General features: G+C 40.2%; 1 protein-coding gene across 1 annotated transcript in view; it reads right to left on the reverse strand.

Moving 5' to 3' along the window:
• Positions 1 to 23,084, reverse strand: part of insrb (insulin receptor b) — an 88,627-nt gene that overhangs the window by 28,487 nt on the left and 37,056 nt on the right. Inside the window, exons 3-4 of the mRNA XM_008408112.2 lie at positions 1,468 to 1,673; positions 298 to 416 (exon numbers count right to left, since the gene is read on the reverse strand). Of these exons, the coding sequence (XP_008406334.1) occupies positions 298 to 416; positions 1,468 to 1,673 (325 nt within the window). The remainder of the gene's footprint in view (positions 1 to 297; positions 417 to 1,467; positions 1,674 to 23,084) is intronic.

The raw sequence follows: 23,084 nt of genomic DNA on the forward strand, positions 1-23,084 counted from the left end.
AACCCTACTGCAGAAGTCCTTCACATTTTTTAAGCCTAAAAGATTGATTTCACTGATGAGCGTACAAATAACAAAAATGGAGAAATAAACGATTAAAATTCCCCAAAGGGGGAGAAAAAAAAATCAGCCCCCACCGCWTTCTTTACTCAGATAATAGATCTCTCTACTCAACAGCGCCCTTGTACGTTTGTGTACAAATGTCATTGTGCTCACTAACCACCACACATTTGTTTTTCTTGTGTTGATGGCAGCCTCCGAGACGTGTTTGCATGTGAGCTTGTGGCGAGCCAGACTTACGTAGTGGAGTTGCTGCTGTATCCAGAAGGACACTCCTGAATGCAGGCGCCGTTGTGGATGACGTACTCATGGCAGTTGGCATCCAGGTTTTTAGATTTCTTACACTGGTTGTGAAGGTCCTGCAAAACAAAGAAAAAAGAAAAAAAGACATCAGCCCACCTAATCTGTTTCGGTGGCTAAAAAAATTTTCTATTATACTGAATTAATTAAAATGGCTTCTGATCCCTGAAAAAAAATGTGGCGAGTCTTAGTTTTCCCCCAAAATATGGCTGTGGTCTCATCTTGTTCTTGTTCATCATCATTTCTCTCTGCTGCCCAATAAAATCAATGTTTACATCCCTGCTGGCATTAGCACAGTTGTTGCACAGATTTTTGTTTTCTTCTTGTTGTTTTTGTTGTTTTACACATTTTTAATAGATTTCTGCTGAATTTGTAATAGATTTTAATAGATTTTTGTATACTGACTGTAAAAAGTCTGCTGGGTTTTTTAAAGTTCAAAACAAATCCATGTTATGGACATTTTATAAACGTCATCTTACTCAGTTGTACATCCTATGGAATGTAAGTACAATATTTATATTCTAATAACTGCGCAGTATTTTTTGTGTTATAATCTTGTACAGTATATTAATATAATCTTGTTTTATATACATTTTATAMAACTTTTGAAACTTTTGTGTGAACCTGTTTATATCAGATCCTCTGTTACGGCAGAATTTCCCCTCAGTGAGACAATGAAGGTTTTCTTATTCCTCTTCCTATTCGATTCTATTATGTTGTCTTRGGAAATTTAGGAAATTAATATATACTTTCATCCCTCCTTGTTAAATATTTTAATATAATGACATTTATTCATTAGATAATTATTAAATCTAGATAAGAGCAAATAAAAGACTTTGCACCCGATTCCAGAATGTCGTCTTCAGAGCTGTCTGACACAAAAGTGATACCTAGCAAAAATCAACAACACAAAGCTGGTATGAAACACTATAAAAAAACGTTAAAAATGAGAATTGTTTAAAAGTTTGCAATTATGACAACATCCATCAGATGTCCTACAAAGTGAAAGCAATAAAACACTACCTGCTTTAAACTACTTCACGGAACCCCACTTCAGACAAATCAGAATATCTTAGGGATTTGGTGACGGAAATCTCAGCTACTACAAACCTGGCAGAAAGAGAAGCTGACACAGCGCCAGCCTTGGAAGACGTAGTATCCAGGAGGGCATTTGTCCACRCAGATGTTTCCATGCTGCAGGTTCCTGCAGGCCACACAGCTGGTGGCGTTCCCCGGCTCCGAGCAGCCACCCAGGCACTGGTCGTGGCAGCACTGGCCCTGAYGGCTGCATGCGCCATTTTTACAGTTATCGCATGCTGAGGAAAAGCAGAGGAGGAAGAAGTTGGTTAACATCAAGCCACTCAGACAGACCTACAACATTTTTATTGTAGTTTGAGAAACAGACTGTGAGAGAAACAGAAGCATTTTTTTGTATCTGTGCACAAATACGCAAGCTCGGTTTAAAGCTCACCTCTCAGAAATGCCACAGATCTTACCGCTGCAGTGATTGATATTAAGCTCCAATGAAAGCTCTCATTAGCCCGTATTTACATATCTACCCACACTAACAGAACCTCGCTATCTAAACAGGACTTCAGTGGTAAAGCAACGCTCCCTACAGGGGTAAAAACATCCCACATAGATTAATGGGGTTTAAGTTAAACTGCACTGAAGCTCACAAGTTGAGTGCCAGCACTAATCAGAGATCAAAAACAAAAGCAGAAACGCTACAGCTGTAAAGACCTTCAAAGATTTAACCGCACAAACACCGCTGCTGTTCCGACATCTGCGGAGAGATTCAGCGACCACAGTTTACAGTCGGCGGGTCAACAGCAGCAGTCTGCAGCGCCATGGAAACAACCTGAACGGCTGAAAGCCTGAAGATTATGTGTTGCTAGCTAATGTCAGCTTTCATTTCACCATTTGGTCAGAGAGACTGATTGTCAAACTATCTGTCTGGCCTGACGTGTTTGTCTGGCGTGTCCATCTCCTCTCCGAGGAAACTGAGCTTCAAAAGGAAGATTTTTTTTTAAATGTACCGCAAAGAAAAGCTGCATGCAAGCAGATGCATAGTTAGGCATAAATTTGAAATGCAAAAAAAAAAAAACCTTTAACAGATAACAATCTGAAAATTGTGGTGTGAATTTATAGTCAGACCTCATCTGYCCTTTCCTTGCACAGCCACCTGTCAACATTAGTTATAGTTGCTGGTATTTTAGAGTAGATTTTTTGTTCTTCTTTGCAAAAAAAAGAAAAAAAAACTGAAGATCCTTCAGATTGTAACACAAGTGAATGAGTAACATTCAATTCTCAGTTGTCAAGATTTTCAAGCTGATTTAGGTCTGGACTTAGACTGAACCATTTTAACATGAGTACATGGACTGATCTAAATCAATCCATTGTAGTTGTGACGGGGTTGCCCCATGTTTATCTCCATGTCTTCGGGGATTTTCCCAGCAATACTCACAGCTTTTACTTAAGTTAAAGTATACATTCAGGGAAAATATTCACCTGGCTGTGCAAATTTGTATTTTTAATTTAGCGCAGTTATGTCAATCACCATAATGACAGAATTAATCCCATTTGTATCACAACATAGGCCATGTTCAAGGTTTTACTGTCAAAGACCAATAAACTTTAATTTTGGAACGCTTAACACTGGAGTTGGAAGATATTTTAAATTCTCAAAATAAAAACAACCAAAAACGATAAATGAAACGGGGGRAAAAATCCCCACAGAAACCATAAATAAAATAAAATGGATTACGAAGTCTCTGTATACCAAATTGTCCTTCAAAAAAAAAAAATCAATAGATATTATTGAGCTCATTTTAATTTGTCACACAATTACTTGATTAATTCTCCTGCTGCTAGTTTTGATTTCAAGAAAGAACMGAACCAGAGCGTCTCAGAAAACAGATCCGGGTCAAACAGCAATAAAAAAGTCATCTTAATCTGTTAAATAAAATCCTTTTATAATTTAGTCAAAAATTCTAACACCACCGACGAAGAGCTGAAAATTGCAGCAGCAGCCACTGTTTGTGAGGACTAAGCCTCATCCATTTATTACCAAAGACATGGTTAGGACCCCCTCTTTCTGCTTGGAAGGCTGCCCATTGTACTGCCTGAGTAAAGAAGCAAACAGGGGTTGCTGCAGGCAGGGGGGCAGGGAGTTGGTGGAATAATAAGGGTAAAGAAGAGCAGCAATGAGTAGAGGGAAAACCACACCATGTTCAGCCTTTGGGGTAGTTCTTCACTCCTCTGCAATTCCTTTACTACGAGCTGTGAACCCACTTCAGCACACAGCCGCCTCCGACAGAGAGAAACGCACAGCCAAACCCCGCTCTCTCTCATCTGTTGGCTGTTTGTATGCGTACGTGCTGCGACCACGGCGTCGTCGCGTAACGGAGCAGGGAGGGGCGTCCCTGGTCCGGCTCCAGATCCAGGATCCGCGCCGGAGATCCGCTCCAGCTCCAGATCCAGATCCACCCTCGGCTTCAGCCAATGTGTTTGCTGGCTGGGGGAGGCAACTGTTCTGTGGCCTCTTCCATGTTGGGGTGGAGAGCCGCCCAGGTTTAACCCTGGCCCTGCTGGGGCAGAGGCCGAGGGGCGGTAGATGCAGCGAAGGAGCCAAACATGTCCGGAAAGATGAATCCGAAGCCGCTGCTTTAGAGGAGCAACAGCAGGAGAAGCTATGATATATGAGATGCTCTGTGTCTATATCTATATATTAACATCGATAAAATCTAGACATAGAGTCTGGTTTATTTATTATAAAAAGTGACTAATTAATTGTTGTTGATGGAATATAARTAAACCGAATAAAGTTRAAGTGAACTGAAATAAATATTTGTTGCTATATAAAGCCAGATTAAAATTCAAATATGATGTATAATATTTTTACCTTACAGATAGGAAAATATAACAGCTAACAACATAACATAACAACTAGCAACATGATGATTTTAAGACTTTTACTATCGGTAAAATCAGCAAACATTTTAGATGTGGGCTTGAGGAATACAATTTGAGACCTCTGATTTAAATCATTTAATTGTCTTGTTACTGAAATGTGCTATGCAAAGAATCTCTCCTTGTCTTATTGGATTTGGTGAATAAAATGTTTTTAATATGCAATTTAATAAGTAGAACTGTATTTTATGATTGAGACAGATAAAGTGCTACAAAGCGTAAWAACACTCTTCCTATTAGCACCTTTTGGGAAAGCCCCTAAATATGTGGGCAGATTGTGTCTGAGCAGACACCAGTTTTCAGGAGCTAGATTTAGTTTTAGAGGATGGGATTGGAATAAGGTGATGCACAGGTCGGAATAGTAAGTCATGTACAGGCCAGAATCAGATTCACACACAGGGTGGTAACGCTGAGTTAAACACCACGATTTATAGGCAACAGCATGTATACGTAGGGAAATGTTTAACAAATATCACACACGTTTTTCCATGTATTATTTTTACTTTTTATATTAAGCAAAACAAAGCAGACATTAGTGCAGCTGCTAAATCAACAAAGATGATTTAAATCATTTTAGTAAAATTCTAATAAATTTATTATGACCGCCATGACAAGTCAGAGAGAGCTCACATTTGTCTGAACTATGGTCCTACCAGATCCAAGCAGTGCAATACGACATTATTTCACCCGCCAGAAGGTAATACTTGTTTCTGTCTTTTATAAATAAAAAATCATTAGATACCATATTATCATTTATTCATTTTTAAATGCTGGTGTTAATACTCTGCTTAACGCTATGAGAGATGTGAACCCTTTATTAGCACAATTTGATCATTACTTTATGATTGTTAACAGCAGGATTTACAGTGTTAGTGCATGTTTTTTTTATGTTTCAAGCTTTTTATCAGCTATTGTTTGAGTTTTGTAGAAAAAAAAAAAGCTGCATTTTAAACAAGCAGATCCCATAGCGGTAATCTCATTGTGAAGCTGGTGGTGTTTCTGCTTTAAGGTTATTATGCCAACCCAGGCCTAATAACACCACTACTGCTGCAAGATTATTCCCAATTCTGCTCACGCTTGCATCAGGCTACACAAGCTAGCCACTGTGCCAAGCATGCTCCAGTCGGCTCACTCGTTCATTCATCCCCTCCTCCTCTTCCTCACCACCGCCTCACCCGGCGCTGCACCACTATCTGCTGCTCTATCTGCCTGCCTTTCTAGGCCACTCAGCCCCTCCCACTTTCATTCATATAACGCCTTGTTTTGTTTTCATGCAGGCAGGCAGGATTATGGAGGGAGGGAGGGGATGGACAGATGAGTGAGTGAGTGAGTGAGTGAGTGAGTGAACGGATGGATGGATGGATGCAGGAGGAATTTCAGTTGCACTTCAACAACAAGAGGAGGTGGCAGCTGTAGCATCCTGGATAGATTTTGCTCCTTAAGCAAAGCACACGCCTCATGTTAAACCTCAGTGTGTCATTTCATAAATTGCTCACCTTTTCTCCCCACACACACACAAACACACGCAGTCTGTTCCAGGAAGGAGCTTAAACGCAAAGCCCGATCAAAGGTGTGCTGTGTTTACCTTTCATTTGACCGTGGCAGTAAAGAACCCTGGCTGCTCTCTACCCCGGAGAAGGAACGTGGGAGAAGTCGAGCATCCAATCAAATGCCGTCACAAACGGCAATGCTTTCTACTCTTAACGCAGAGAAAAAAAAAAAAAAAAAAAACACTCCCCTTTAATTGGCAGTGTTGTCTAAAGGCAAAAGTGCCGGGAACAACAAACATGCTTTTTAATTTGTTTTTACTCCAGAGCTGTTTACTCGGGAGAAAACGTGCACATGCATGTTCGTCCCCCCYCTTCCCCAAGTCCCCTTGACTCTCTTTCTTTCTTTTTTTTTTAACACACACACACGCCCACGCACACACACACAGCTGGATTCACATTTACTATATTTGGCCACWGTGGGAGTTGTAAGCTTCCAAAGCTTTGCTATAAATGCTCGGACTGATCCATTGTAAGCAATTTGCCCTGAGATGGTTGAGGAGAGAAACGGAGGAGGAGAAGGAGGAGTGTAAACAGAAATGCACGGATCGCCGGGAGGCGGTGGCATCAGAAACACCTTTATGGATGCAAACATGAATCAACACACGCGCTCAGGGAAAGGATTCTTTGCGTCAGCTGTGATGAGAAAGATAGAAAACAGCTGAAGATGCAGAGAAATTCAGCAGATCAGGTAAGACTTTAAGGAAGGGCGTCACACTAACATGCAGATCTCATACATTTTAAAGTGAAAGTAACATCAGCTCCTTTATAAAACGCGATCCGTCTTTTTCTCGCCACTGCCACTCAAATGGAGTCAGAGCTCTGTCCAGCCAGACTAATGGACAAGAGCTGCACAATATATCAGCGTGAACATCACAATCCTCGAGGACGACTGACACGAAGGAAATACGCAAACCGAACAGTCAGTAATGTGGCCTTCGTAATCATTTTGTTTAGTTTTAAAACATTTGAAATTTGAAAAAAGAGCTCTTGGTGTCTATTGATGAAATTTATTGTATTTATTTATATAGGACACTGTCTGAAAGACCATTTTTTCCCCCCATTTTTCGTCAGAGGTGTCACAGCTGAAGACCTCTAACAAAATAGACGTGGAAGTGTCAGATATGTATGAAGAGACAGAAAATAACTACGTGTTTAATAACAAAATAATCTTAAAAACTGAGGCTTTAGTGTAATAAAAAAAAAGCAATAGTATGGAAATAAGTTCTCAGGAAGTGGAGAGCGTTTACATGGAAGCAGCGCTGCCTCACTGGTGATAAACTGCGAGGCGAGTGTTTCCTACTTAACCAGCTTCATTTATATCCTACTATAGATCTGTCATCAACACGCTGACAACAACGGCACTCTGCGATCCCTCTTTATGAGGAGTGTATGAGTCACACCGAATCCCCACAGGCAAATGTTTGGACAGGACGTTTATCCAGTTTAAATGGCTTCACTGACCACGTCGCATGCAGCCAGCCGGTGATCGCATGCAAAAGACACGGACATGCACCGAATCTCGGCTGAGACGGCAAAACAAACGGTCAAGCTTTGGACGCATTCAAAAGACATAAACCTGTCACAAACGGTTCAAGTTGTACAAAGGGAAAGGGCAGAACGCCCCGACATGAGGTTTGATATCGTTTTAAGGTTCGCCTGTCCTCCTGCATGAACACAGACTGGATTCTAATCGGAACAACACTTAAACTGGATCAAAACTGAACAGAACTCGACTCTTTCACACTTCACAGATCAAACAGATGAAAAAGATCAAGCGGAGGACACATGTTTGCCCCTCCGCTCCTAACAGTGTAAGTAATCACACCCATCTATGTATCTGCACACCTGCATCAACATCTCCTGCAGCTTTCCAACATAAACAGTGACATTCTGTCCGTCTCTGCAGCCTGTCGAGGGTTAGACGTGTAAACAGTCTAAAGAGGAAAGTTGGTGACAGTTTGTGGTTTCATGATACCACAGGTTTAAAAACCACAGGAGTCTTTGTTGTTCAGTACCTGCCATTTAAACTCCCTTTTAGTTGAGTGCGAGAAACAAGAGTTGAGTTTCTTCTGGTGGCACTGATGGGGCAAGCGAACACGGCGAAGGAGTTATGAGAATTGGGCAAATAAATAGTTTAATAGTTTATAGCTGTATCATACGCAACCTTTATCGTCAAAATACCGACTTTACATCAGCGTCATTAAAACATTAAAAGGGGACAAGTTTCTGACTGACGCATAAAATATTTTTCATATAGATACTGTAAAAAAATCTCTAACTCCTCCACAGCCTGATCAGCTATGTTTTTAGTTTTCACAATCTAAATCAGAGGACGCAAAAATAAAACAAAATGCATTACAAGTCACTTTATTAGGTCAAATATGACACACATATAAACACATGAAGAAATTAGCCGAACGAAAGAACAAATCTAGCTTAATAAAGTTAGCCCTGCACCCTGCTTTGTATTTCTGCTCATCGATTTCCCCGTCTGTCTTCTTCTGCACTGGCCAGGCCTGCTGGCCCATCCTGTTACCATGGAAATGAGTCCAGACATGGACCGTCTGCAGTGATTAGCTGAATGTTCTCCACCAAGCATTTTTTAGATTCCCTAGTCATCATTTGTGTCTTGGATTTCATCACAGAAACACTCTTCCTCTTCATCCTGCTGGACTTGCTCTAGCCTGGGATATTCCCCGCTGCACCTCCTCTAATGCTTCACCTAAAACCCTTCGCACAGCATCACCTTTTTCCCGAAAGCCCCTCCACTCGACATCAGTGTTCCTCACCAAACACCCCGCCCCTCTGCCACTCTCTGTCTCATCTTTAATTTTATCACACAACCACCAGCTCACACGCACACACAAACAAGCCGAAACGGACTCTGCTGAAGTCCTTGCAGATTTGTTTTCCTGCTTTGGAAACAGACACGCACGCACACACACACACACGCACGCACGCACGCACATGCACGCAGACGGCCAGGTCCGACACACTTCGCTGATTGGACAGTTTATTGACAGGAAAGGAATGATGGTGGGAAGCAGCAGGTAGACATCCATCTGCAGAGTGAGGCCCCTGCATCACATCTTCATGATTCTTCTGCACATGGCACACAAACCATCAATCACACACTCACACAAACGGAAGAGGACGCCTTGGATAGGTCGGAAAACTCAGCATCATGTGGAGGCTGTCATCAGGTCCAGGTGGCAAGGATTTATCAAGCCATGAAGACATCAAACAGCTTCATTAGGACTTAATGAGAGACAGTAGGCGTCCAGTCTTACATCTGACTGATGGGACTGAGATTTATACTGCTGATGAATCCTCACTGTTCAGTTCAAGTCAATGTACTGAGCTCTCTGTCGAAATGCAAACTAGTCCTGCAAAATCGTCTATTTCTACTTGTTGCTAAGTTTATTTATTTATTTAGGTGGCATATAATAATCATTATGATTCATTCCCACAAGAGAAAGGATTTCATTCTTCTAGTTGAACCACTGTTCTTGTTTTGTTTAAAAACTTACAACGCCACAAAGTTGTTCGTCCTAACTTTCGACTTCATTCATTTGTTTAAAACTAAGTCTTCTCAAAGCGTTGTTTAGGTTTTGTGGCTCTAGAGCAGTGGTTCTTAACCTTTTTTGAGGTACCGAACCCACTAGTTTCATATGCGCATTCACTGAACCCTTCTGTAGTGATAAATAAAATATGATTTCCCCCCCCCCAAAAAATTCAAGACAGACCCAAAGATCTCTAAGTCTTCTTAAAAGGTAGAGTCTCTGAGAACAGTTCTTCAAAATATAGTCAGTGTTTTCAGCAACGTTGAGTTGACTGTCCAGGAACGACCCAAGGTATTTAAAATTTTCCACAGTTTCAACAGGTTGGCCATCGAGAGAAACTGGAACCACTTTAAGGTCTTGTTTAGATCATTTAATTAGCTCTACATTCTTAAGAGAAAGAAAAATTAATAATAAATAATAAAGACTTTGCGGTATTCTGATTTAGTAATGTAATGATATTAGTTGTGTTACCACCCGCACGCCACTAGAGGCAGTAGCAACTCCGAAAAGATGCGACTAAGGAGCAGATTTAGTACACCAAAAGCTACAGAATTTGGTAAAAATGGTGAGCTCTGCTGAAGTAATTAAAGACACAAGTTCAAATCAATCAGGGCTCCTCCGCAGCTCTGATTTTCTAAGCAATGTAACGTGATCCTCTGCAGCAAGTGATGGCAAAGCGAGGCGTCATCACGACTTTACACAAGTGTCTTTACCTCCACGGCAGAGGCTCCGCCGAACCCCTGAGACCGACTCATCGAACCCAGGGGGTTCGGTCGAACCCAGGTTAAGAATCACTGCTCTAGAGAAATTATCCTTATTAGGGGAGAGAGCAGAAATGGGTCTTTGGTCCAAAAATAATAATAACTAAACATATGTAGACACAAACAGTACGAGAGAGTACTTAAAATACTAATTGATGTATTGTTCTTGTGCTTCAATAAACCAGCCGTTCAAACAGAAATGCACAGGACTTTGCAGATTTACAAACTCCAAATTTGCCCTGGTGATTTCAGCGAGTTTCAACTCGTCTTTAGCAACTGAAATATAGAAACATTACGCCATAAGTGATCACTACGCAAAAACAGAGGCTAAAAGAAATTATTTTAAGTAACTTCTGAAAAAAATGATTTTTTTGAGGTCGAACATGTTGACATCAAAGTGATCATCATCCGATTAAAATCGATAAGCCTAATCACCATCAAGGCATCTTCAATGTTTTTTGTTTCTTTTCAAATGCTCTATTATTATTATTATTATTATTATTAACATATCTTCATGTTCACCACACAAAAACCAGGCGAAAAAGAGCAAACGCAGCTTTATCTGTGCTTGTGTTACACAGAGGAAATGCTTACCAGAGGAATGATGGTCATATATTCCCTCCCTCCTTACTCCATCCATCCTCCTCTCCGTCCTTCCTGTCTGTCTTACATGTCAGGGGCTTTAAGTTCACTCACAGGGATACCAGACTGACTGTTAATGCAGCGCTATTTTGATTAATCTATAAAAAGACACACTGCAGCTTTTCTTGACATTAGAGCTTGACTAGCAAGCCAACTGAGCCACTAAATGATCTAACAGATATATGACAAGAAATTAGTTATACAATAGTGTGTTCAAAAAAATTTGGTCAAAAACAAGTGCTGAGAAGAAAAATGGGAAAAGAAAAAAAAGATTTTTGGAAAAATATGGGAGTAAATGACTAGACTAGGAATGTATTTATTTACGGTAAATTAACCTAAGTTAATATCAAATTAACAGTTTTGGACAGTATGGTAAAAAGAAGAATGTGGATTGCGAGAGTTTTAAGCCAACTTTTAAATTCAAAATCTTGTGTGGAGATTAATATTATTACAATTAAATATGAACACACTGTTCTGCTTTAATTTAAAAATAAATAAATAAAATAAACATTGGTGACTGTACCCGTCAATGTTTGAAGCACAATGTCACACACAAAAAAAAAAACATCAAATGTAACAATTGTGCTTAATGATACAGTGGTGCTATTTTAGCAATAAGTAAGGAAATTAAGGTCTTTCTGCTGTAGATTCTCTGCAAACATAAACCTGTAAGAAAGAATGAAATGCCATATTTTTATTCCAACAGAATGAAATTATTAGAAAACCTGCACTTGGCTACAGCTGCAGCTTTGGCAACAAAACAAGCTCCACGGTCAAGAGTAAAACCATGAATATCTGCCGCAGTAATTAACCAAGTTTGAAACAAACTTTGTTTATAGCACAAAGAACAAAGAATACATGCTGCTTTTCCACAGCATATATTCACTCATAAATTAGAATATGACATCTGAGGCCCACATTTCTGCATTTAACTTTTTTTTTGTTCATATGATCTTATATTCTGATATTAAATATTGTGTTTTAGCTGTAAGAGGAAGATGTTCATAATTAACAAACGTAAAGCCTTAAAAACATCCATCTGTGCCATTAAACTATATAATGTGCTTTCACTTTGTGAAAATAAATTAATTGAAATAAGTTAACTTTCAATAATGTTCTAATTCACAGAATGGCTCTGTAGTGCCATGTTTTACAAATCTATTACTGTTCAGTCAGCAACAGATTAATCACACAGCTTATTTAACAACCCAGCAGGAAAATATCTCACATTTATTGCAAATCAATTTTAATGAAGAAAAAGTGCTTTGTTAGCATCATATTGTCAGGATGTAGTGTGTCTGACATCTCTGCAGCTCTACGGCGGTCTCCTTTTCAGACACTGAGTAAAACCGAAAGCAGACGAAACAAGAAAATGACAGAATAATAGGATAAGAGCTCATAAAGACACGAGGCGGCTGCTCCTCTGCTGCGTCTCTGCAGAGTGGCCAGCCGTGCCGTGCAGTGGGGCGCGGGGCGTGCGGCCTGGGCGGGACGGCTGCAGTGCAGATGCTAGCTGTCCTATTTCATATTCAAAGTGCCGCACAGAGCATGGCTACAGCACACAGGCAGACACACACACACACACACACACGTATACTGGAGTGTAGACACACATGGTCAAAGAGCGACTATACAGAAGAAAAGGAAGCAATCAGAAGGTCCGAGAAAAAGAGTTCAGAGTAAGCTAACAGAAATCTTTCTGATCATTTTTTGTTTGTCCACAAAGCTTCTTCTAAAGTAGATTTATAAACCTGGGAACAATTATTTCTGAGTACAATAGGTTACTTTCAAGTAAAATGTTCAAATTTTCACAAAATACATAGTCTCATCTTGATGTGATGAGTGTCAGTCATCAGCTAAATATGTTAAGTTCTGAATATCAGTCAAATGGTAGCGGGAAATTTATGAAAAACGGAGTGATTACTTCATATTTTGAGCGCTCGTCGGTTTGTTGGTTCACTTACCAGCTTCTATTTTCCATCAGTTGAAATGTGAGACATTTGTGGAAAACATGAGAACTTAAAGGTCTACAGGCTTAAACAGAGCAAAAATGTTCAGATTTCACTTAAAAAAATAAGCTCTGCGGACAAAATATTTGCTCTCCAAAAACCAGTTTGATTGGGATGATAACGTAGCGTCAGACAGGCACGCGTCTTCGCAAAAGGACTTCATTTCAAATCAAATTATAATCCGAGCCCATTTGACAGGCAGCAGCATGAATCCATCAATCATCCCACCGCCTCATTTTTGGAACTGGAGTTATTTCTGGAAACAACCGGTAACCCCCCGCCCCAAAAAATAGAAAAATACAAGAATAAAGTACGGAGGGACAGAAACATCACCTTACACATGGAGACAGGGATTATTGTTCTGCATTTACCACAACTGGCATGTCAGACGGTTAAGATGATGGCTCAGCATCCGCATACGAATGCAGCCCTCAAACACGCCCCTGTTGTAATGCTAATGCAGCGCGCGCCGCTCTAAAACCTCCCCTAATTAAAATCTTAGTTCCAATAACCAGCAGACTAAAGAGATTTGCCGTAAGCGCTCACTATTAGCCGCCGAGTGCAGAATAAGAGATTATGCCAGTGTGTGGATGTGTGTGCCAGATGTAAGCGCACAGGGATGAGATGAGGTGGACTTTTGCAAGAGACTTTATGTCTCCATGTAAAACCGACGGTCACATGTGTGCCCTGCAGTCATGATGGGAAGGGAGGAAGCGGGCTGAGGGCTGATGCGGCACGTGACAGTCAATCGAACGCAGTGATACACAGGCAGGGAAGAAGTGAGCAGTGCAAGGAACGAGGAGGGGGGCCGCGGGCGCGAGGGTTGAAAAAAATGCAAAAAAGGCGCTGAAAGGAAGAAGCAGAGAGGAACCGTTGGTGCAAGGGGCGACGCACAATGGATGAAACGGGAGCAGACGGTGCAGGCACATGGTCACCCCGAGGAAAACAACTAGCCTGAATGTCCAGGTTAGCCCCTAAAAAAAACCATAACATTCTGCGGTTTATTGCATGAAATAAACATTTAGATCACTTATTCTCCAGAAAAACGCTCCGGTGAGGCTCATTTCCTCTCCTCTGTCTGACTTGGTTTCACACATGAAGCAGATTATTCTCAGCAAGTCTGATCTCTCGCCTCTATCGCAAGGGGAAAAAAAACACCAAATTAACACCAATTTATGCTGCTAGCACCCTCCCTCTCTCCATCCCTGTTGAACGTAAACATGTTGATTTTAAACACGCAGAATCGCATGCGCTAGTTTGAAATGAGTAACTGTAATAATTTAGCAGGAATCTCTCTGCACAGAAGCTTCTCGCTCCTTTTCCTTCCGCTGTGTGTTTTCTGTCTGCAACGCTGCAAAGTGTGAGACGGCGAGTAACAGGGAGGAGCTGCCATTTCGCTGGAAAGGCCCTAAGGAGGAATAAAAAAATAAAAAAAATCGAGCCTGTGCACATGAACAGCCTTCCCTGTTTTGTTCTTCCTTTGATTTCCACTGAATGATGCAGAAATTACAATTGTTCCCAGTTGATTCAAATTTCCAGCTCAGATGTCGGACTCACAGCATGTTTGTGTTTGTCTATGATACAAAATTAATTTTACAGTAGTTGATAAACATTCATATCGTAAACCCATCAGTACCCTGAGTGTGCCTCAGAAATATGCAAAAGGCGCCAAAATTTCCTTTTTTTCTGTGGCAATTTGCATATTCTAATTTTATTTAGCTTTTAGCTCATTGGCTGTACTTAGGGGGGAAAAAAAGTTTAAATTGTGAGTTAACGACGTGAATCTCCCTCTGCCAGGAGAACGGCTCCTCTAATGTGCTACCTCACACTTTTTGTGAACACCAATGAAAAAATTTGTAGCAACCTTTGTGTCCTCTAATCAGGCTCCTACACGTTGGTCTTGTTAAAAATCTATTCAAATTGAATTTATGGCAGATGCCTCTACAGTAGTGAGGCTTTAAACAATGATCCAGTGATCATTGTCTATTGTCTGTCTATTTGAAGTTCGTCTGACAAATAGACAGACAAACTTCTAGTTTAGATACGGATTTAAATCTGTAAATCCAAACGTTATTCCATAATTTGGGAAAACTAGGGAGCCAAAATTCTACAATGTCTTTAACTGTATTGTTGCTGAAAATTTTGATTTTTTTGGACACTTTTTTTTTTTTAAACTTTTTAATGATCTAACCACTCTCGACGAGTTTTAGCTGCTAACAATATTCCATGAAAGTTAAACTAACTGGTCAAAACATAATGAATATGCGGAGCCTGAAGGCCTGACACTTTGAATACGCAGTAATATTCTACCAAATGCTGCATCCAAGCCGTACCTTGCAATAGCAACATCGCACACAACAGTATTAGAAAGACGATTGTCTTTCAATAAGTTGTGCAGYTCTAGAAAATACATTGTCTTTGTCTTCCAAGGTAAATCTTCCCAATTGACCAGAACCTTGTGCAACTTTAAAACGCCCTCACCTGAAGAAAGAGGAAGTGAGCAAACATTAGCATGATCACTTTACCAAACTGTTCCTCGTGCAAACCCGTTAACATTGGTTTATAAAGGAAATCCTGCGCCAAATCCTGCGCTAATGGCTGAGCAACCAGGTGTTCATTTGAAACACTCTAAGCTAGTAAACTCTTTGTGGAACGGGAAACAACTTAAAATGGTTTGGGCTCAAGTCAACTATTTAGAAGATTTCAAGTGAAGACTTCTTGCTTTTCTCTTGAAACCAAGTGGATGATGAAATAACAGCAGATTTTGTATGTTATGCTGACAAAATCAGCATATGACATTTGGTCTTGTGCAAAATGTCCGCATTTTGCATAAGCGGTACCAGATATTTCTAACGCAAACTGTGTGGTTTGGTTGTACAGCTGGGCCTGACTGCATTTTCCAAAAGCCAACCAGTTCTTCTGGGATAAATATAACGACATGTATTTGAAAAAGAAAAAAGTAATAATAAAAATTTAAAACATCATTTCATCTTTTGGAAGGCAACATGACGCTGTCAGCTTCTTTTAACTTATGCGTAAGAATGGATTTTTTTTTTTTGTAAATCTGTATTCAATTTGATTAGTAAATTCCCAGAAATTGGCCAGGGCATAAATAAGCTCCTTTAGTTCCCGTCAGTGGCTTCCGGATCTCACATTGAACTTCTCCCTGCATCCGAAGCAGCAGGCAAAACAAAGTCAGGGATGCCGACTCACTCTGAAAACATTCACACCGTTACAGCTGCAGGTTTGGCACGACGTGATCAAAGCAGAGAGGGTAGAAAAGATCCCGGGTTCTCAGCCAAATTCAGCTCAGTGACAGGTTCAGGCACATGGCGTCCCTTTAGGGGCCTGACTGGAAAACAAACCCAGAGCGAGGGATTTGCACGGCAGGTGACGGTTGGAAGAGAATGGTGCACCCACGTATGAGTATCCACCAATTTCCCGTCACTGCATCTCTGTGTGTGAGTCTGTGTGTGTCTGCATGATACATGTACACCACAGTGTAGGATAAAAGATTAAGAAATAAAGAGTGCATATTAGAGATGTGCCAATCAGGTTTTTTCCTGGCGATACCGATACCGATCACCCATGAGGGACGATCACCGATACCGATCACCGATACCGATCACAGAATTTTTTTTATTTTTTTTTTATCATAAACACTACCAGTTACATTATGTGGAAAAAGGAACCATGAATTCATCTTAATTTAGACAAAAACTTGTTTTTAATAACTTTTTCCAAGAAGAAAACTAAACAAAACAGGAATTCTGCAAATTGATCGGTAATACTATCTTTAACAGACTGATAACATATAAAGGCTCTGAAGAGGCTAAATAATGCAAAGAGCCAAAATAAAACTTCTCAACATTGCCAAAAAAATTCAAGTATAAAACTTAACATTCAAAGGCAAATACAGGTTCCATTACAATAAACAATCCAGAGTTACTGAATTAAAACTTCCTGATAGCATGGCGGCWAGCTGATTACTGCTWGTTCTGAGTGGCTGTTTCTGACCGAGCGGAGTAATTATAAGGAACAGGGAGGAGATCTATTATTTTTTTTGAGATTATCTGTCTCATGTTAGGACAGCGAAAGTTTTATTATGTATGTAAAATGTATTTTTTTAGGTTAGATGCTGCGGCTTTAAACAGAGGTTCGTGTGAAAGTCACTGCCAGGTGGAGCAGAAGCGGCGCTCCGTCTGTCAAATATTACTACCTGTAGCGCGTAGCAGCGGTTCAACAGTGAGAACAGAACCAGCGTCTTACATCGCAGCTCGAAGACTTAAATCATTTTGCGGGTTATTTGTTTAGCTTTCTGACCGTCATCAGGTGAGTGTTTGTAGCTGTTTGCTGCTTTACCTGCTATCTGATCCTCCATATGTCTTTTTTACTGCAGTGAGCCTCGATGTAGCCAAACTCCGTCAAGTATGGCATTGTTTTTATGTCGTATTAGCTTCGTTGTGTTGATGCAATTGGACATGCTTCAATTTTCCGCCGCAACACGCAAACTTCCCCATTCACTCAGTGCGTTATAGTTCCACATCGCTYAGGATTTGTTGCTGCGCGTTTGCGCAGAGTGAAGGAAAGAGGAGACCAGCTGCACAGGCAGGCTGCGAAATGAGATGCAGGTGATCGGTATCGGCAACAAGAGACCGTGATCGCTGATCACCGATCATGCACTTTTTCACGAAAATCGGCCGATAATGATCGGTGACCGATCGATCGGCACACCTCTAGTGCATATACATTAAAAGAGAAAGAAGCGTTCCGGGGACTAAAAGAAGAACTGGTTTTTGCGGCCGGATCAAGTTCTGGAGAAAAGTTCAGTCGGATCCCAACGGTTCCTGATTTTAAGCTACTAATGCAACCAGGACAAAAGACAGCAGGCCAATGAGAATAAAAGCTGATGAATGCACATTTGTTTCCGTGGAAAGCACGACTTCTGCCCTGTGTGTTCCTTGGTACTCTGCAAGCTCTGTGAATCCAGTAATTGTGCTTCTTACAAAGCGCAATTACTCAAATTAATAACGAGAAACGTCACTAATAAATACATCCCAACTCAGGAGTCGTGGCACCGACTCGGTTCTGATCAGGAAGAGCGATAAAGCTGAACTGAGGCTGATTTTCTCATGACTCACTTTCTCTGTTCAGACTGAACTCAGACAGGACGAAACTTATCCGAAAAGGATGATGCCACCTTAAGTCAGTCAGAACCAAAGCACAAGACAGTTTACCATGACGTACCTGAAGTATACTGATCATGCTGCCAGCGCTCTGAATAACATGTTTTGTTTGTAGACAGGTTGCATAACCTAGTGAAGAGGTGACCTCAGACACATTAAAGTCATCAATCAAGGTAAACTGCAAACAGAGCTCACAGACATGTAGATTTCAAAAACAGAAAGCAATGAAGGCACCAAAGAGCCTTATGATTCTCCTGTTCCCTCCCCTCATCACCACTACTACATGCATATTTTAATAAATATCAATTAAACAAGGAAAAAAGTTCTTTTGATTTGTTTGTTGTAATTTTTTTCTTGGTCATCATACCACTTAAATGTCCGTCAAGCAATCTAAGTCCCGCCCACTCTGGCCCTTACATGACATCAACATCAAAAACCTTCTGATACTCTGTCATGTTTTTGGTTTGTTTTTCCATCACAATGATGAAAAGATCTCTGCATCGGCTCCACCCTTTGAAACTTTCCAGAGGCAGAAGAAAGTTGCTTTCTTACTGGCTGTCTATGGCATTGCTGGTTACTGTCCATCTATTATTCTAAATTATTAAATGAATAAATTTGCAATTTTCGGAATGGGAAAAAATGTCAACGCATAAGGACTTTATGCGGTCGCAGTTTGACAGGTTTAAATACATACACATGGGGAGCAGTTATTCTACAATGACACGCTTTTAAAGAGAAATCAGCTAAAAGTTGTGTCTGCAAGTCAGAGAATGAAATCAGAAATTGTTTACAAAACTCTAATTGAAGCGTCATTTGCATCAATAGTCTCTTAACCAGTAACAGCTTGGAAAATATTGGGTTCTGGTGTGTGTATCAGAGCTGAAGGAACACATGGCTGCAGCACTTTTAGTCAGATTTGAAGGGAGCGTTTAAGAAACACAAGCAGAGAGCCTAGGGGCTCAAAATATTTAACCCCAAACCTTAAATACAAACAAGCAGAGACCTTTTGCTGCCATGTGGGTAGTTGTATAGTACAACAGTCTTCTCCAGAGAATAAAATAAGCACGCGTCAACAACGAGGCAAGCCCGATCCTCAGAGGCACTAACTAGAGTTTAAATAGGACTACGATTGTCCATTCCCTGGCAGACAGTAGCTTGGCTTAGCGGCTTCACTGAAATCTCCACAACATAAGTTGTGACTTCACGAAACGCTAACAGTGAGCCTAAAAGAGCAAACGTTCTGATTGAGGTACGGTCAACTTGCCAGCATATCAATTACATTCACTTACTATATTACAGAATCACAAAACATGCATGAACAAATTACTCTGACTTCCTGTTATGGATCATGTTTCTGCCTCTGGCGTCTGAACGTGACACAGCGAAACTCTGTAACAGATGTGCCTCTATACCTCAGAACATTGGCTAGACAGAGGTAAACAGTCCTGTGTGTGTCTCGATAATAAGATTGTGAAACGTAAAATGAGGACTAAATTGAATCACGGTTAAGAAAGAAAAAAAAAAAAAACAGGAAGAGAGTCTGGGGGTGTTGAATGGAAGGACAGCTAACATGAAGGACTAAACAGACGCTGCCGATTGAGAAACACAAACACAATATGAGTAAATAATGTCACTCTTTGCAAGTGCTTAATTGTTATTACATTAGTTGCGAGCGAAATAAGAATCTATAACATCTGGCAGCACAAACAGCACAGAGTTGATCTGTAAAATTAAGCATTGTTCACACCAACGAGTATTAGACAGAAGTAGCAAACAATCTGATCTTCAGCTGAATCAATGCTGAAACTCAAAAATCATATTTGTTTCTTTCATTAAATGCACCATACTAATCACTGGTCATGCTGACTGCGACACTTTTCTGAGTAGATGCTGGTGGAGCAGAAAGAAGACTAAATGTTTTCATTTATTTATTTGAGTTCATTTTTTTGTGCTCATTATCAGTTTTAGTAGGGTTTGCTAAAGATTATAAAAATTCATTTGAGATGTCAACTCTGAAATGAAATTGTCTTTGCTTTAAAATGTCAGCAAAAACCTGACATACACATGGTGTGACATCATCTCTGCTTGTAGTATATATAGTTAATGATATAAAAGCAAAGAAAAATACTTTTCAGAATGATGCTATATATTATTATTAGAGATGTGCCGATCAGGTTTTTTCCTGCCGATACCGATCACCCATGAGGGCCGATCACCGATACCAATCACATAATTTTATTTTATTTTATTTTTTTATCATAAACACTACCGATTACATTATGTGGAAAAAGGAACCATGAATTCACCTTAATTTAGACAAAAACTTGTTTTTAATAATTTTTTCCAAGAAGAAAACTAAACAAAACAGGCATTCTGCAAATTGTACTGCTGTTGATAATACTATCTTTAACAGACTGATAACATATGAAGGCTCTGAAGAGGCTAAATAATGCAAAGAGCCAAAATAAAACCTCTCAACATTGCCAAAGAAATTCAAGTATAAAACTTAACATTCAAAGGCAAATACAGGTTCCATTACAATAAACAATCCTGAGTTACTGAATGAAAACGTCCTGATAGCATGGCGGCWAGCTGATTACTGCTTGTTCTGAGTGGCTGTTTCTGACTGAGCGGAGTAATTATGCAGAGCAGGGAGGTACTCCGTCAAGTATGGCATTGTTTTTATGTCGTATTAGCTTCGTTGTGTTGATGCATTTTGACGTGCTTCAATTTTCCGCTGCAACACGCAAACTTCCCCATTCACTCAGTGCGTTATAGTTCCACATTGCTTAGGATTTGTTGCAGCTCGTTTGCGCAGTGTGAAGGAAAGAGGAGACCAGCTGCACAGGCAGGCTGCGAAATGAGAAGCAGGTGATCGGTATTGGCAACAAGAGAGAATGATTGCCGATCGCCGATCATGCACTTTTTCACGAAAATCGGCCGATTATGATCGGTGACCAATCGATTGGCACACCTCTAATTATTATATTATAGCTTTTTAAAGAAAAATCTAAATTTTTTTAAAATTCATTTTGGCAGGCCAAAGTTTTAGCAAAACAGCCACAAAAATCTGATTAATGCATCTCTGGGAAGTATATATTACAAACAGTTTGTTGCATTTGACAGTCACAAACAATCTTTTTGTGAAAAAACGTAAACCTTTTAGTATGCTTGACACATGGACGAACAAGCTTCTTTTCCTCTCCAATATATAGAAGTGTCATTTGCTAATTGGTCTCTTTTCTTGCTGCAGATGAGACAAACAGTCTCAAGCATCTGTCTGTCTCTCAGTATACACGTACTGTCCACAATATGGAGCGTTCCAGACAGTCAGAGCAGAAAAAGACCGGAGCTTAATGTCCAAGCTGTTGTCTGCGTCCATCTTTCTACTGCTGCACATCAAACTGGAGAGGGTCATCACATGTGCAGAGGGCACGCACAGAGAAAAGCATAACACCTTCAGGGACGGTTCACGTTGCTGTGTGTTTACACTGAGTTTCTATATATTAGTGATATTTGTCAAATAAGTGCTTTTTCAAAGAACCAATTTTTAAACCTTCATCTCTATTCAATTTGCTTCACATTTCTTAAGACATATTAGCAATTGATAGCTACACAACCAGCATTTTTTTCTGATGCTGACATAAATATTGTGAATGCAGAGGTTAACATGACTAAATAACTAACATGACCTGTCAGGTTCACAAAAATACCCCCAAATAGACATCAAAATAAATCAAATTAGCACCATTTCTACCAGGGCCCTTCTGGTGCCCACTACACAACCAAAGACTCCACATGCAACTTACGAGAAATATTAAAAACCAAAAGATATAAATTTGATATCGGTTGAGATAGATAGATGGAAGTTACAAGGTACTCGCTGCACCCCCAGTGGTGTGCCAACCTGCGAAGAACATCACACAGAAAATATGAAGAACTGCTGATGGTCACGTCATAGCTAACTAAATTTGCCTGCCGTTGGCTCAATATTTTTGGCAAAAGTCTTTGACCATTCAGCAGATCTTAAAAAGGTAATTCCTTTGTCTCTATGGTTTAGTGTGCCGGGACACCCACTGAATCATATCAATCTATGATAATAACTCAGTAATTTATTATATTTACCAGCAATTTGCAAGTGAAATAAATATTAGATTATGACATAATTTTGCATATTTGTATTGACTTTTTATCCAATATAAAACTTTTGTGAAACTGCTTAAGTTTATCATCCCATGAGAACCTAATACTGGATCACAACTGTGTCTAAACCGAAGCACATCACATCTACGATGAACTATCCTACTCGACTAAAATTAGACAGACACACAGATATTCGAATTCGAAACCCCATCCATATATTAATCCTCAACACCAATTAGTGAAATTAGCCAGAGGGACATCCTGCTCCTTCTGTGCTCTGCTTGTACTGAAGGAGAAAGTGCTGTTCATTAAGAAGAGCGCATCAATCAGCACTTCTGTAGGCTTAACTTTTATGTGGTTGACCACCGGAGGAACTTACGAGGGAACGACTAACCATTTGAGTTTTGTTCCCATTCAACACCTTTTAGCTAGATTATTTAAGCAAAGTAAATCTTATGAGTTGATAGAAATCCACCAGGAAGAGTTTTCCTTGTTATATTCTTAAGGCAATCTAACGATGAGGAAACAGTAGCTCCATAATGGTTTGCGTTGTGAGTTAGATGGCGGGAAGTCTTGTGCAGTCTCTAATGTCCGCCTCCCCTCCCTCATGATTGATTGAACTGCACTGGTTTGCATGCCTGCTGTCCACACGCAAGAAATACCGTCACTCCAGCTGATCTCATTAGCCTTAATTCAGATTTGGACTCATCAGTTGTTGCCACAGTGCACACAGAATAATCTAAAAGAGGAAAACTGACAGCATCTGATGGCAAGATCCTCAGGGTAGAAGCCCCACTATCCACTGTGTTAACATCACACACGGGGCCAGGTGACCTATGGGTGTTCAACCTGTAAACACACACACACACACGCGCGCACACAAACACACACACACACACAC

Source organism: Poecilia reticulata, linkage group LG4 (genome assembly GCF_000633615.1).
Source record: "Poecilia reticulata strain Guanapo linkage group LG4, Guppy_female_1.0+MT, whole genome shotgun sequence".
Taxonomy (NCBI): domain Eukaryota; kingdom Metazoa; phylum Chordata; class Actinopteri; order Cyprinodontiformes; family Poeciliidae; genus Poecilia; species Poecilia reticulata.